The sequence below is a fragment of the Polypterus senegalus genome, chromosome 17 (assembly GCF_016835505.1).
Source record: "Polypterus senegalus isolate Bchr_013 chromosome 17, ASM1683550v1, whole genome shotgun sequence".
Taxonomy (NCBI): domain Eukaryota; kingdom Metazoa; phylum Chordata; class Cladistia; order Polypteriformes; family Polypteridae; genus Polypterus; species Polypterus senegalus.
This window is the reverse complement of record NC_053170.1, coordinates 3,288,010-3,303,737: the sequence shown is the minus strand read 5'-3', so window position 1 is coordinate 3,303,737 and position 15,728 is coordinate 3,288,010. Positions and strand designations below refer to the sequence as shown.

The 15,728-nt window shown below is 47.1% G+C and overlaps 1 protein-coding gene across 1 annotated transcript in view; it reads right to left on the bottom strand.

Moving 5' to 3' along the window:
• Positions 1 to 8,217: 8,217 nt before the first annotated feature.
• The window catches only part of LOC120518226 (all-trans-retinol 13,14-reductase-like), a 91,114-nt gene continuing 83,603 nt past the window's right edge, over positions 8,218 to 15,728 (bottom strand). The window contains exon 11 of the mRNA XM_039740914.1: positions 8,218 to 11,169. Coding sequence (XP_039596848.1) covers positions 11,015 to 11,169 — 155 coding nt within the window. The 3' untranslated portion in view covers positions 8,218 to 11,014. The remainder of the gene's footprint in view (positions 11,170 to 15,728) is intronic.

The window sequence follows — 15,728 nt, the reverse complement described above, 5'->3', positions numbered from 1 at the left end:
CAGGTTCTGAGACAAAAATGCTTATAGTCGCAGGTCTGACCCTGAGCACTTCACTTAATCAGCCTGGCATAACCTTTCGGAGCGCCACCTGTAGAAATGACTTTCGCCTCAAACCCCGAGATCGTGGGTTCAGTTCCTGCTACTGACACGATGTGACTCTGAGCCCGTCACTTCGCCTGCCTACATGTGCTCTGATGGGGGATAAACAAAAAAGTAAATGTGACCGATTGTGTCTCTCAGATGCTATAACTCGTGTTTGGTGTAGAAAGGCGCTATACACCATGCAAGCTGTTCCTTTAGGCTTTCTTGAAAAGTGCATTTGAGAATGACAGAAGCTGCACATAGTCACAGACTTCTCCATCATTTCTAACTGGTGTCATTTACTGAAGCCTTTTCTATTCTTCTCTACTAAATATTGCTTAGGCACGTTGAACACGGGAAAGGCGCTACATCAGTACAATTAAGTGTCCATTTTTGAACCCAGACCCCCGCTCGCTGTTTTTTTAAGTCTGGGCGGACGGGCTCCATGGCGCTTCTAAATCGGCCAGCTGCACGTGACGGCGTCCCGATGATGGTTGATGCCAGCCTTGTGTCCGACACTTCCCACATAGGCCCCGCCTCCTGCCTGGCGACGCCCCCTATATACAAATGGATGAGCTAACATCCACAAGGCAGCGCTTGTCATTTCACAGCGGCTGGCGAACTTCTGCTCATGTCGGGTATTTGCATAAATCTTTCCAGAACCAAAGCTTTGCATAAATAGATGCATATTACAACGACGCTTTCTTTAAATGGATTTACAGAAACGTTGCCCCCCCACCCCCCCAGCTGAGACCCTTCAGTCAAGAATTTCCTTTTTAAAATTACAGCCGCAAAGCACAGCGCGAGTTATTTCACAACGACTCTGTAATTAGACAATTGCAACCATGTGTGCAGCTCCGAGCCTAAAGAAATCCTATATGAGCGTGGACACGGGAGCGCGCTCACGCGCGTGCACACACACACACTCACTGGTCACGCGTGCGCCCCCCAGTGGCCGTTACTGTAATTTGGTGTTGGGTCGTCTTCGCGTTCGCTACGAAATGCAGTCCGTGATTTAGACAGCCAATAACGAAGCCAGAAATTGAAAAGTGGGTAGGCCTGGAAACAACTGCGGGTGGGAGTAAGTGGGGTCGCTTTTCGTGTTGCACTACTCAGTTTATTGAGGATCTGGAGTGGGTGGTTACACAGGAAGCCTGCGTTATGGAGGGGCGTTGCGTCTGAATTTGGAGCCCTGCCAGGACCCCCTGTAGCTTTGCGCTGCTTGTCTCAATTATGTCGTGTTGTGGTTTGCACCTGTTCTTCTCCAACCTCCTCGCCCCATTTCTTTTTTTTTCTCTTTGCTCTCTGTAGGTCTATTGTGGTATGGTGGTCCTGTATTTGATTGTTCTTATAGGTCTTTAGAGAATTCTCTGGATTCAGAAAAGCCAGGAGGAATTTAAAATGGAAAAAAGAAAAAAAAGGAACGGTGCCAAATTACACCGTGCGCAGCCCACAGCGGCCGTCCGTACAATGGAGAGCATTCATTGGCTTACTTCGGTTGACGCCTTTATCCATCTGAGATACGCCGGGTCCTGTTTTTTTCGTTGTTTCTGCAGTTGGAACAGCCACAGGTGAAGTGACTTGCTCAGGGATACGCAGTGTCAGCGGTGGGATTTGGACCCACATCCTCAGGGTCTAAAGTCCAAATGGTTACCCACCAAGCCACACTCCACATTCATGTACAAAAACGCCATCCAGCTACTCGGGACTGCGACATTTAACGAGGACCTCGGAGAGGTCAGGACTCGGCTGTCTGTAATCGTCACAAGCACTTTTACAATTCTACTGGGAGAAATTGGGGTGGCCGTGCGCGCAGGAAGTACTGTTTGCACACCTCGGGCTCCAAACCAGCTCGTGGAGCGTCCAGACAGTCGGCGACATTGATGACGTTTCTGCTGACCCCCGCATGTCCCATTGCAGGAGACGCCTGAAAGTCAACGCGAGCACGATACCCGCCTGCTTAAACCCGCTATAGGGTATAGGGTGGTCCCGGACGTGTCACCAGACACCGACATCCACACTCGAGCGGGACCGACTTGGAGACCCGCGCACTCACGCAGGGCGATTTTTTTTTATTCAGTGTTGTACATGACCGATGTTCATTTTGAATTTCTGTGAAATGCTTTGAGGACGGGAAAGGCGCTATATAAATAAAATGCGTTTATAATTATGGGATCGCTGATTAAGTTACCGCACAAGCCAATGGGGATGCGCGAGGAATACCTGATTATAAAAAATAAAAAACGCAAGCTCCCAACAGACAAGGAGCGAGCAGAGGATTGGTGAGGCAGCAGCGCCACCCACTGCGTCACCGCACTACCCGACTAAAAAGCATCAATTCATTTTAAATGAGTACACTTCGTCTCCACGCGACTGCGAGAGTTTAACTCTCATGTGTCAAAAGACCAGCATGTTGGAAAAAAAAAGCAGAAGCACTAAATAGGGCCTGTGAGTGGGCTCGGACCCCCATTTTGTAGAGACTGGCTGCAGTCCTCCCCTCAAATGCGAATGTGAAATACGGCGAGTTTGACATTGGCACCCTTTGTACTGAGTAGCGGGGATTGAGGTGGTGAAAGTACCCACCCGACCTCCACTCGTCTACTGTACCATTTGTGTGATACTGAGGGGGTCTAAGATATACAGTGGTGTGAAAAACTCTTTGCCCCCTTCCTGATTTCTTATTCTTTTGCATGTTTGTCACACAAAATGTTTCTGATCATCAAACACATTTAACCATTAGTCAAATATAACACAAGTAAACACAAAATGCAGTTTTAAATGATGGTTTTATTATTTAGGGAGAAAAAAAATCCAAACCTACATGGCCCTGTGTGTAAAAGTAATTGCCCCCTTGTTCAAAAATCACCTAACTGTGGTGTATCACACCTGAGTTCAATTTCCAGGCCTGATTACTGCCACACCTGTTTCAATCAAGAAATCACTTCAATAGGAGCTGCCTGACACAGAGAAGTAGACCAAAAGCACCTCAAAAGCTAGACATCATGCCAAGATCCAAAGAAATTCAGGAACAAATGAGAACAGAAGTCATTGAGATCTATCAGGCTGGTAAAGGTTATAAAGCCATCTCTAAAGCTTTGGGACTCCAGTGAACCACAGTGAGAGCCATTATCCACAAATGGCAAAAACATGGAACAGTGGTGAACCTTCCCAGGAGTGGCCGGCCGACCAAAATTACCCCAAGAGCGCAGAGACGACTCATCCGAGAGGTCACAAAAGACCCCAGGACAACGTCTAAAGAACTGCAGGCCTCACTTGCCTCAATTAAGGTCAGTGTTCACGACTCCACCATAAGAAAGAGACTGGCCTGCAAAAACGGCCTGCATGGCAGATTTCCAAGACACAAACCACTGTTAAGCAAAAAGAACATTAGGGCTCGTCTCAATTTTACTAAGAAACATCTCAATGATTGCCAAGACTTTTGGGAAAATACCTTGTGGACTGATGAGACAAAAGTTGAACTTTTTGGAAGGCAAATGTCCCGTTACATCTGGCGTAAAAGGAACACAGCATTTCAGAAAAAGAACATCATACCAACAGTAAAATATGGTGGTGGTAGTGTGATGGTCTGGGGTTGTTTTGCTGCTTCAGGACCTGGAAGGCTTGCTGTGATAGATGGAACCATGAATTCTACTGTCTACCAAAAAATCCTGAAGGAGAATGTCCGGCCATCTGTTCGTCAAGTCAAGCTGAAGCGATCTTAGGTGCTGCGACAGGACAATGACCCAAAACACAGCAGCAAATCCACCTCAAAATGAAGAATTTGGAGTGGCCTAGTCAAAGTCCTGACCTGAATCCAATTGAGATGCTATGACATGCATGACCTTAAAAAGGCGCTTCATGCTAGAAAACCCTCAAATAAAGCTGAATTACAACAATTCTGCAAAGATGAGTGGGCCAAAATTCCTCCAGAGCGCCTTAAAAGACTCATTGAAAGTTATCGCAAACGCTTGATTGCAGTTATTGCTGCTAAGGGTGGCCCAACCAGTTATTAGGTTCAGGGGGCAATTACTTTTTCACACAGGGCCACGTAGGTTTTTTTTCTCCCTATATACTAAAAACCATCATTTAAAAACTGCATTTTGTGTTTACTTGTGTTATATTTGACTAATAGTTAAATGTGTTTGATGATCAGAAACATTTTGTGTGACAAACATGCAAAAGAATAAGAAATCAGGAAGGGGGCAAAGAGTTTTTCACACCACTGTATATATCTGCTAAAGCTAAGGACATGCCTGGTTGGTACATGCAAGCGGTTTCAGTTCTGTTACTTTTTTGCCTAACCGCTTTAACGGAGGTCTTTTGGAGTGCAGAAGTTAAAGAGCCACTGCAGGAACCAGGGGCTTGGTAGCAACTCAGGAAGGTCTGTAGCATTCCCACCACAAGAACTCGGGCCATTTGTAGTTTCGTGTACTTTTTTTTAGCTCCTCCTCCAGGGTGTGTACATTTCTTTCAACCAGGAGCTATCATGGGTGGGACTCGGGCAATGAATTGTGCTGATTGGTTGACCACAAGGACTGGCACCACCTTACAAATCAGCCAGTCGTCTGGACTTTGGTGAGCCGTTGATGAAGATGAGGCGCCGCACTTTGCACCACCTCACTCTTCACAGGCCCCCACCCCCCAGTTTGCCACAACATGCGCTGCATTCAAGCAATAATCCCCCCCTCGCCCCCCTGTGAAGTCCAGAGTGCATCAAAGCGATGAGGGGTGTGGGTCCCCCCATGAACTCCAAATCGCACCGTGCTGTATCGCTCTTATTTGCATGTCACATATTTTGTAGAGAAAAGCCAAGCAAAATGCCACCTTTTATTGGCTAACTAACAGGATTACAATATGCAAGCTTTCGAGGCAACTCAGGCCCCTTCTTCAGGCAAAGATGTCATCCTTTTAGTTAGCCAATGAAAGGTGTCATTTTGCTTGGCTTTTCTCTACATTCATAATGGCTAACACAGTACTACAGACATATTTTGCATAAGTTTTAAAGTTCCTGTTGTGTGGTGGGAACGCCACACATGAAGGTGGTCAGGGACCACAAGGTACAGGAACTCAGTGGTTCCTGAAAACAAAGTTCCTGCAGTGGTGAAGCTCCTCGCGTGTCTCTCATGTAAACTAAGACAGGACTCATCACTTTATATTAGCATATTATCAGCTATTCAGTAAGTGGGCTTTTGTGTATTCCACGACTGTAAAGGCAATGGACTTCTACTGGAAGACCCTTCAAGTCCCACCACTCAGTTCAGATTTATAGCCGACTGCTCCACATGGCCTCTGCCCCTTCCTTTAACACATGGGGGTCAAACTCCAGGCCTGGAGGGCCACAGTGGGTGCAGGTTTTCTTTCTGACCCTTTTCCCAATCCGTGTCCAGTTTCCACTGCTAATTAACTTCTTTTCCCTCTATTTTAATAGCCCCGTTTTTAAGGATTAAGTCTTCTGAACTGATTCTTTGCTTCATTAAATGACAGCCAAACAGAAATGAGACTTGAAACGAGCCAACAGATAACCAGATAAATTGGGGCTTCAAACTCCAACCAGTTCCTTAATGAGACGCTGATTCTTGCTGTTAATTAAACCCGTTATTCAATTCCATGGCTTGTCGCCACAGTAGACATTTCCAGAACTGTTGATATTCTGTTTTTTTCTAAGAACTCCTAAAATGTTTTGGTAACCTGAGGGATCGACCTTACTGAGACCGTCATGTCTATTTTCAGATTTTGTTTGATGGGTACAGGTGAGCTGGTCATGTCCTGCTTGTTTTATGTCTCATTGCTGTCCGGCTGCTAATTAAGGAAAAAACAACTAAGGGGCCTGAGTCAAGCTAATTAAAGTGAAGGCTAAAGAAGGTAATTAGCATCAAAAACTGGTCACTAATTAAGAAGATGGTTAGAATGAAAACCTGCAGCTACTGTGGCCCTCCAGGGCTGGAGTTTGACATCCCTGCTTTAACAGTACCTGGATAGGAGACCACCTAGGAAAAGCTTGGGTTGCTGCTGGAAGAGGTGCTGGTGAGGCCAGCAGAGGGCACTTACTCTGTGGTCTGAATGTGGATCCCAATGCCCCCAGCGCAGTAACAGGGCCACTGGGGTATGAAAATGGCACCATCCTTCAAACCGAGATCCGGACTCTCTGTGGTCATTAAAGATCGCTGGGCATCTTTCATAAAGAGCAGGTTGCATCCTGATGGGCTAAGTTGCCCACCACGGCCTGGTCATTCCGGTCCCCATAATCATCTCCAGTCTCTAATTGAGTAACCGTCTCTCACCACTACACCACCTAACAGCTCAGGTGTGGTGAGCATACTGGCGCAAAATGGGCACCGTCACATCATCCAGGTGGGTGCTGCACATTGGTGAGGGTTAAAGTGGCTCCCTCTCTCTATGTAAGGCGCTATATAAATGCAATGCCTTCTTGTCTTCTCCCAGGTTCGACTTAAGGACTTCATGGACGATCCAAGGCCCTTAACCTGCAGTTGCTCTATTCTGCGTATGACGTCAATCTGCATCCAGCCCCACAAACAGGTCCTCCAACTTGGAGGATTGGTGGCAGGATTGGCACTCCAGTCACTGTTAAATAAAAACATCACCCTCTTCAGTGTGGCGCTGAGGTGTCACCCGTTGCACGGCTGCACGCGGATGTTAATGTTGTGTGCAGCAACGCGCAGTGATCTGCGCATGCGCCCAACTTCTCTCTTATTTAATCAGTAGCGCGCTGTCGACGTTCTGCGTTTTAAGTTTATATGTCTGTATGAATAGCGGAGGTCTATCTTTTAATAGTCTCAACGTGTCCAGCTGTCCCCAAACACTTTTGAACGGTTTGGCTCTCGGGGGGCTCATTTGTGCGGCCCGAACCGCTGAGCTCCGCCCCGCCGAGAAGTGCGAGTGCACAGTGACATCTAGTGGCCATTCGCAGCAGCGTTTCCCTTGATCTCTACAGTCAAGCCGGGATTCGTCGTTGAGACGGCAGCGTCTGCAGTTTTAATTTCATCTCGTCGTTAAATCGCGGGCGTATAGAGTAGGGTCGTCGTCAAAAAATTCTACTTAAATTATTACAAGTTATTTTTGACTGCAATCCTACTCCAGACGGGCACCCCATCCCTACAACACTGGACTCAAGGCAGAAGATCCAGCCCTGGACGGGACAGCAGCAGTCCATCACATTCGCAACATTTTGGAATCAAGTTCATCTGACCTGCACGTTTTTGGAGATGCGACAGAAATAATAATAAAAAAAAAAACACGACACACAAGAGACCCGCGGGGAAGTCGCAGACTGACGAGAAAGGCAATGGATGCCTGGTGTGTAAGACGGCAGCACAGCCCCCCGGTGCCAACCCTGAATAGCTTTGCTTTAACTAACTTCTTAAAGAGACACAGACGTAGACTGGTAATTCAGACTTTATGTGTGGCTCGTCCTCTCCATTGTCTGCATCAAGCACTTCTGGTATTACACAAACGCCATCATCATCTAATTCATGAGTCATTTCCCCTTTTGCCACCATTCAGTGACATGGCACTGCCACGTTATCCCGAGTCCACCATCAAAGGGATCCGTCCAGCCTCGGCCAGTGGAGTCAGGCGGTCACCTGCTGGACTGGGAGGAGGGAAACAAACGTCATATAAAGGAAAAGTACTGTGTTAATAAACAAAAATGTTTATTTGAACCCGGGACTGTGTTAGAGTCTGGGAGGTTTGGGGCTCGGTGGCGCCCCCTACAGGTTACACCATGGAATTTGCAGGTTTTCTCCCTGACTTGAGTATTCACTCCTGTGTGTGTAACTCCTGAATGGCAGAGACATGCAGGTCAGGCTAACTGGTGACCCGCACGTTTTTGGAGATGTGATAGAAATAATAATAATAATTAAAAAAAAAAAACACAGAGACTCGCGGAGAAGTCGCAGACTGACGAGAAAGGCAATAGAGGCAGGATACCTGGTGTGACAGATGGCAGCACAGCCCCCAGTGCCACCGTGCCAATCCTGCATAGCTTTGCTTTAACTAACTTCTTAAAGAGACGCAGACCCTGACTGGTAATTCAGACTGTACGTGTGGCTCGTCCTCTCCATTGTCATCAAGCAGAAACCCCTTCATCATCTAATTCATGACTCATTTCCCTTTTGCTTCAAATTTTGTTTCACAACATTTTATTTAAACCGACTTTTTATGAACAGTTGGAGTTGATAGCAAAGAATAATTAAAATAAAATAAAAATTGTAAAGGAAGTGGCTGAGAAGCAGATGAGGCCACTGCATTGTAGAAAATCCCACCTGGCCACTTTCTGTGTGGTGCTGGAATGTTCTGCCTGTGTCCCCATTAGGGCCATCTTAATGTATGGACACAATGGGCACTGGCCAGGGACCCCAGGAGCATAAGAGCCCCCACTGTGTTTTTGATGCCTGTGTATGTTTCTCATTTGCTATCAAAACAGGGGGTCTTGGCCCACTACTCTGCCAGGGGTCCTATGATGCTGGTAAGACTACGCTGCTCCCCATGGCACGTGTACAAAGTTCAGCAGCGTCTGTATATTCGTCGAGTGGGGGTTTGGTCCCCTGACCGCGCAGTGGCATCCCATCCAGAGTTGGTTCCTGCCTTGCACCTCGTGTGACCCCTTGAACGTGGACAAAGTGGGCTCAATAAAAGACAACTGAAGGTCAACCAAGCCAATGCACCAAACATCATCCGAGAGCAACTTCTCCCAACCATCCAAGAACAGTCTGGTGACCAACATGACGGAGCACCGGGCCGTAAGGCAACAAGTGAGAAGTAAGCGGCTCGGGGAACAAAACATCGAAATGTGGGGTCCATGGCCAGGAAACTCCCCAGACCTTCATCCCATTGAGGACTTGCGGTCAAGAGGCGGGTGGACAAACAAAAACCCACCAACTCTGGCAAACTCCAAGCATTGATGATGCAAGAATGGGCTGCCATCAGTCAGGATTGGGCCCAGAAGTTGATTGGCAGACAGGCTGCCAGGGTGAATTGCAGAGAGGGGACTTCGAAGAAGGGAGAAGGGCCAACTATACTGCAAATATGAACTCCGTGCATAACCTTCATGTCACTGTCAATAAAAGCCGCTGAAACTTCTGAACTGCTTGTCATTCTCCTTCAGCATCTCATAGAAACATCTGACACAAAGATCTAAAGACACTGAAGCAGCAGACTTTGTGAAAACCAACACTTGGCTCATTCTCAACACTTTTGGCCACAACTGTAAAGCCACCATCTTGTGTGTTTCAACAGTTCAGCTGTGGACTCTGCCTGTTAAGACTTCACTCTTGGCTTGAAGACGAGAAGCTGTTTTTGTCCAAGTACACAGGGTGCCAAGGCAAAGCCATCGCAGCATACAACCCACGTATCTATTTCCTTAAACGTCTTATCACGGGCAGACGGAGCCTACCCCAGCAATCCTAAGGGGTAAGGCAGGAACAACACCCGCACCTCACAGGCTGATTTAGCAATGCCAGCCCACCTAACTGGTGTGTCTTAGGACTTGGGAAGAGAACTCACAAGTGCACTGGGAAAACATGCTGGGAGCACTTGGGACGCGAGCCTTGGTCACCTAATTATGAGGCAGCAGTGCTACCACAGCACGGGACCAGTATAACATCTGTACTGGTAATGAGGTGCCATCTCGTCTCAGAGCTCCTTAGTCCTGGGTTCAATTTGCGGTCTGATCATTATCCAGTGTAGGTGCCAAGGCTGGTGGGCAGGAATCCCGGCCAAGTTGGTTGATGGTGCCTTTCCTGGCTGGCAAGAGGAGACGGTCTATCTAGATCAATTTGTACCCCACTGGCAGTGCTCATCTGGCAAGGACCAGTATGGCCACCCGCAGGGAATTATGGGATTTGTAGTCCTGAGGGACATCCCCTATCAGGTACCATGGGTGCTACCAGAGGGTGCTGCAGGAAGAACAGCTCCCTGTTTCATGGGACTTCCACATGACCCGCAAGTAATGCCACCATTCAGTGACATGGCACTGCCACGTGATCCTGGGTCCACCACAAAAGGGAGCCAGAAGGTCACCTGGTGGACTGGGAGGAGGGAAACAAACATCATATAAAGGAAAGGTACTGTGTTAAAAAACAAAAATGTTTATTTGAACCCGGGACTGTGCTAGAGTCTGGGAGGTTTGGGGCTCGGTGGCGCCCCCTACAGGTTACACCATGGAATTTGCATGTTTTCTCCCTGACTTGAGTATTCACTCCTGTGTGTGTAACCCCTAAATGGCAGAGACATGCAGGTCAGGCTAACTGGTGACTCTAAGATGGCGTCCTGCAGTCCAGAGGAAATCCAGCAAGGATTGATGGCGTCGGACGGAAATGAGGAATTGCCAGTGGATACGGGCGGTCACCATTTATTTAGGTGGGACCTCGGAGGGAACGGCTTCTTAAAAAACAAGTAAATAAACTAACATGATATGGGAAAAGAAGAAAAAGCTGGCGTGCGCTCAGCCATCTTGGCGTCTTCTAATGAATTACGCAAGTCACTGCGTTGCATATGCATGGCAGCTCCTAAAGGGGCAGACGGCTGCCATCTTGTACATGCTGCTGCTTTAAGAATACCCACAGGCTACGTGCCCAATGTCTGTGCCTTTCAGTTGAGACTGGGAGAAAGCAGGAGGCAATGGGGTGGCACTTTATTGGGGGTGGAATTGGAAAAGTCAGTACCAGGTGGACCCCCTGCTTAAAGTGACCCTGAACTGGGCCAGGAGGACCACAAAACGTCACAGGAGCAACACACGAGTGAGCGATGGCACCACGTGGGGAGCAAAGGCAGGAGAAAGCAAGAAAGCAGTGGGGTGAGAAAATAAAAATAAATCAAAGACAAGCAAGAGATCACACAGAAGAGATAAAAAAAGAAAAAAAAAAAAAGACTTAAAAATGACAAAAAGAAACAGAACGGGCACCGGGGGGGCCGCTCAGCCCGCCTTCATCTTCTCCATCTCGCTCTGCTTCTTCAGCTTCTTCCGTAGCTGTTCAAGATCCCAGAAGACGTTACGTCCGAGAACAGCCGAAGCACAGAGCTGCGCGCCGGCCAGAGCGCCTGCAAATCCGCACAAGAAAAGGTCCTGACCTGGGAAAAGAGAAAGGGGGCACGAGAAAAATAAAAAGGGGCCGACGCGGCCGAAACGATGAGTGGCGCTCAGTGGCCACCTGTCTACTGGAGTGAGAAACCCAACAGGCACACACAATACCAAAAAAAGGAGGAGGAAAGTACACAAATCAAGAGAGACGAGGGGGCCGGGGTCCGTTCACGGGTGAAAACGGAGAGACCTGACAGGCTACACCTCAGAACACAAGTGCCATGACACCAGTGATTTGGGGGGTCCTCACATGGTCTTCCTGCACAGGAACGCTAGAGGGGCCATCACATGTGCAGACACAAAGCTGGGGCTCTCAAGGAGATTCACACAAACACATGCCGAGAGGTAATGCAGCACGTCACACACATGCCAAGTGTACCAGTGAGGACTCAGAAACACGTGCACACACAAAGCCATGGGCCTCACAAGTCACACACACTCACACACTCCCACTTTCAAGCAGGTTCACATGCAGGCACTCGCTCACACACACACACAGACAGACTTATCACAGATTCAAACATCCATCTTAATAAAACGTTAAATGTCTCTGTGCCCTTCTGGTTGCTATGTCTCTGCTATTCCCACAGATGGTGCCTCACAAACTTTTGTAATAATAGAAAGCAAACGGTAAAAGTGCTTTAAAGCGGTTTGCATTTGTCATTCCAACAGTCACTGTTTTTACAGATTCCATACCAAATGGTATAGAACAGAGACACATGCACTGCATTTGTCATTCCAACAGATGGCACATCCAAAACATTAACATTGCTTTTATGAATCCCAAAACAAATGCCATATAACAGAGACATATGTATGGCATTTGTCATTCGAACAGACGCTGCTTCTATAAATCCCATACCAAATGGCATATAACAAACACGTGCACTGCATTTGTCCTTATAACTAACAGAACATCACAAACATCCATCCATCCTCTTCCACTTTTCCGAGGTCGGGTCACGTGGGCAGAGGCGCCCAGACTTCCCTCTCCCCGGCCACTTCTTCCAGCTCTTCCGGGGGAATCCCGGGGCGTTTGCAGGCCAGCCAGGAGACATAGTCCCTCCAGCGTGTCCTGGGTCTTCCCCGGGGTCTACACATCCCCGGAACACCTCACCAGGGAGGCATCCAGGAAGCATCCGGATCAGATGCCCGAGCCACCTCATCTGACTCCTCTCGATGCTCTACTCTGAGCTCCTCACCCCATCTTTAAGGGAAAGCCCAGACACCCTGCGGAGGAAACTCATTTCAGCCGCTCGTATTCGCGATCTCCTTCTTTTGGGTCACTATCCACAGCTCAAGACCAGAGGTGAGGGTGGGAGCGTAGATCGACCGGTAAATTGAGAACTTTGCCTTACGGCTCAGCTCCTTTTTCATCACAACAGACCGATGCAGAGCCCGTAACACTGCGGACGCCGCACCGATCTGCCTGTCGATCTCACGCTCAATTCTTCCCTCACTCGTGAACAAGACCCCGAGATACTTGAACTCCTCCACTTCTGTAGTAATAAAATACATCGCATTTTTCACTCCAACAGATGGTACATCAAACATTAACACTGCTTTTATGAATCCCTTACCAAGCATCATATACAGAGGGTACGGAAAGTGTTCAGACCCCCTTCAATTATTCACTCTTTGTTATATTGCAGCCATTTGCTAAAATCATTTAAATTATTTTTTTCCTCATTAATGTACACACAGCACCCCATATTGACAGACAAACAAAAGAATTATTGAAATTGTTGCAGATTTATTAAAAAAGAAAAACTGAAATCTCACCTGGTCCTAAGTATTCAGCCCCTTTGCTGTGACACTCATATATTTAACTCGGGTGCTTTCCATTTCTTCTGATCATCCTTGAGCTCACCTTCATTTGAGTCCAGCTGTGTTTGATTCTACTGACTGGAGTTGATTAGGAAAGCCACCCACCTGTCTGTCTATAGAAGACCTCACAGCTCACAATGCATGTCAGAGCAAATGAGAATCAGGAGGTCAAAGGAACTGCCTGAAGAGCTCAGAGACAGAATTGTGGCAAGGCACAGATCTGGCCAAGGTTACAAAAAAATTTCTGCTGCACTTAAGGTTCCCAAGAGCACAGTGGCCTCCATAATCCTTAAATGGAAGACGTTTGGGACGACCAGAACCCTTCATAGAACTGACCGTCCGGCCAAGGTGAGCTACCCGGGGAGAAGAGCCTTGGTTGAGAGAGGTAAAGAAGAACCCAAAGATCACTTTGGCTGAGCTCCAGAGATGCAGTCAGGAGATGGGAGAAAGTTGTAGAAAGTCAACCATCACTGCAGCCCTCCACCAGTCAGGGCTTTATGGCAGAGTGGCCTGTCGGAAGCCTCTCCTCAGTGCAAGACACATGACAGCCCGCATGGAGTTTGCTAAAAGACACCTGAAGGACTCTGAGATGGTGAGAAATAAGATTCTCTGGTCTGATGAGACCAAGATAGAACTTTTTGGCCTTAATTCTAAGCGGTATGTGTGGAGACAACCAGGCACTGCTCATCACTTGTCCAATACAGTCCCTACAGTGAAGCATGGCGGTGGCAGCATCATGCTGTGGGGGTGTTTTTCAGCTGCAGGGACAGGACGACAGGTTGCAATCGAGGGGAAGATGAATGCAGCCGGCCAAGTACAGGGATATCCTGGACAAAAACCTTTTCCAGAGTGCTAAGGACCTCAAACTGGGACCTTCCAACAAGACAATGACCCTAAGCACACAGCTAAAATAACGAAGGAGTGGCTTCACAACAACTCTGTGACTGTTCTTGAATGGCCAGCCAGAGCCCCGACTTAAACCAATTGAGCATCTCTGGAGAGACCTAAAAATGTCTCTCCAACGTCTACCATCCACCAACAATGTCCACCAACGTCTACCATCCAACCTGACAGAACTGGAAAGGATCTGCAAGGAGGAATGGCAGAGGATCCCCAAATCCAGGTGTGAAAAAACTTGTTGCATCTTTCCCAAGAAGACTCCTGGCTGTATGAGCTCAAAAGGGGGCTTCTACTAAATACTGAGGGTTCAAAGGGTCTGAATACTTAGGACCAGGTGAGATTTCAGTTTTTCTTTTTTAATAAATCTGCAACAGTTTCAATAATTCTTTTTTTTTGTCTGTCAATATGGGGTGCTGTGTGTACATTAATGAGGGAAAAAATGAATTTAAATGATTTTAGCAAATGGCTACAATATAACAAAGAGTGACAAACTGAAGGGGGTCTGAATACTTTCCATACCCCACTGTAGCAGTGCTTTTATAATCCCCACCCCAAATGGTACATAACAGAGGCGCGTGCACAGCATTTTTCAAAATGGTGCATCAAAAACATTAAAATTGCTTTTACAAATCCCAAAAGAAATGGCATATAACAGAGACCTTTGTATTGCATGTCATTCCAACAGACACTCGCACACAAACAAGGCCTTCTATCTCAACAGTCCCGCTCGCACCCAAATACACAAAGTCTTATCTGTCAGGTTGATTCCACCACACATATATAAAGACTTCAAATATATGAAAATGCACTGTGGCGGACGGCTGGGACCCTTACCAATAGGAATTCACCAGGCTGATACAGTAGAGCACTTTAAAACACTGCTGAAAACATATTACTGTAACATGGCCTTTTTATAACTTCATTTTAATGTTAATTTAACTTAATTCTGATACTCTGTATATTCAATTCATCATAATAACTATTCATGGTGGCTCTAAAATCCATACTGACCCCAACTCTCTCTTCTGTTTCTTTTTCCGGTTTCTTTGTGGTGATGACCTGCGCCACCTCCACCTACTCAAAGCTTCATGATGCTCCAACAATGATGGACGGATTAAAAGGCAGAAGTCTACGTGACCATCATCATCATCAAGCCCTTCCGTGAGAATCCTAAATCCAAACTGTTTCATTTATGTTAGGTAGAATGCCCAGAGGGGACTGGGTGGTCTCATGGTCTGGAATCCCTACAGATTTTATTTTTTCTCCAGCCGTCTGGAGTTTTTTTGTTTTTTCTGTCCCCCCTGGCCATTGAACCTTACTCTTATTCGATGTTAATTAATGTTGATTTATTTTGTTTTATAATTGTGTCTTTCATTTTTCTATTCTTTAATATGTAAAGCACTGTTTGTATGAAAATGTGCTATAGAAATAAATGTTGTTGTTGTTACCTGGCTGGGATGCCAATGTGATGGAAGGACCAGGGGAGAGGACTTGATCATGGCAATACCTTCCCCTGGATTGCATCGGGGCTTGGAAGCTCAACCCTGTCAGGTGGCGCCTGGACTGCAGCACTTCTGCCACACCCGGGAGTGCTACTGGGAGAGGATGGCAGGGCGCCTGGTGCACTATAAAGGAGGGCGCCTCACTCCGCTCGTCGGCTGGAAGGTGGACAAAGCTTATGGGAGAGGAGTCAAGGTGGCAGAAGAGAGAAAGGAGAGAAAAGAGAAAGACTGAGCTCTATTATTGTGGGGATTTGTGCAATCTGTCCTGGGAAGGCAACAAAAAGAAAAAAAAAATAAAGAAAAAAATCGCATGTCTTTTG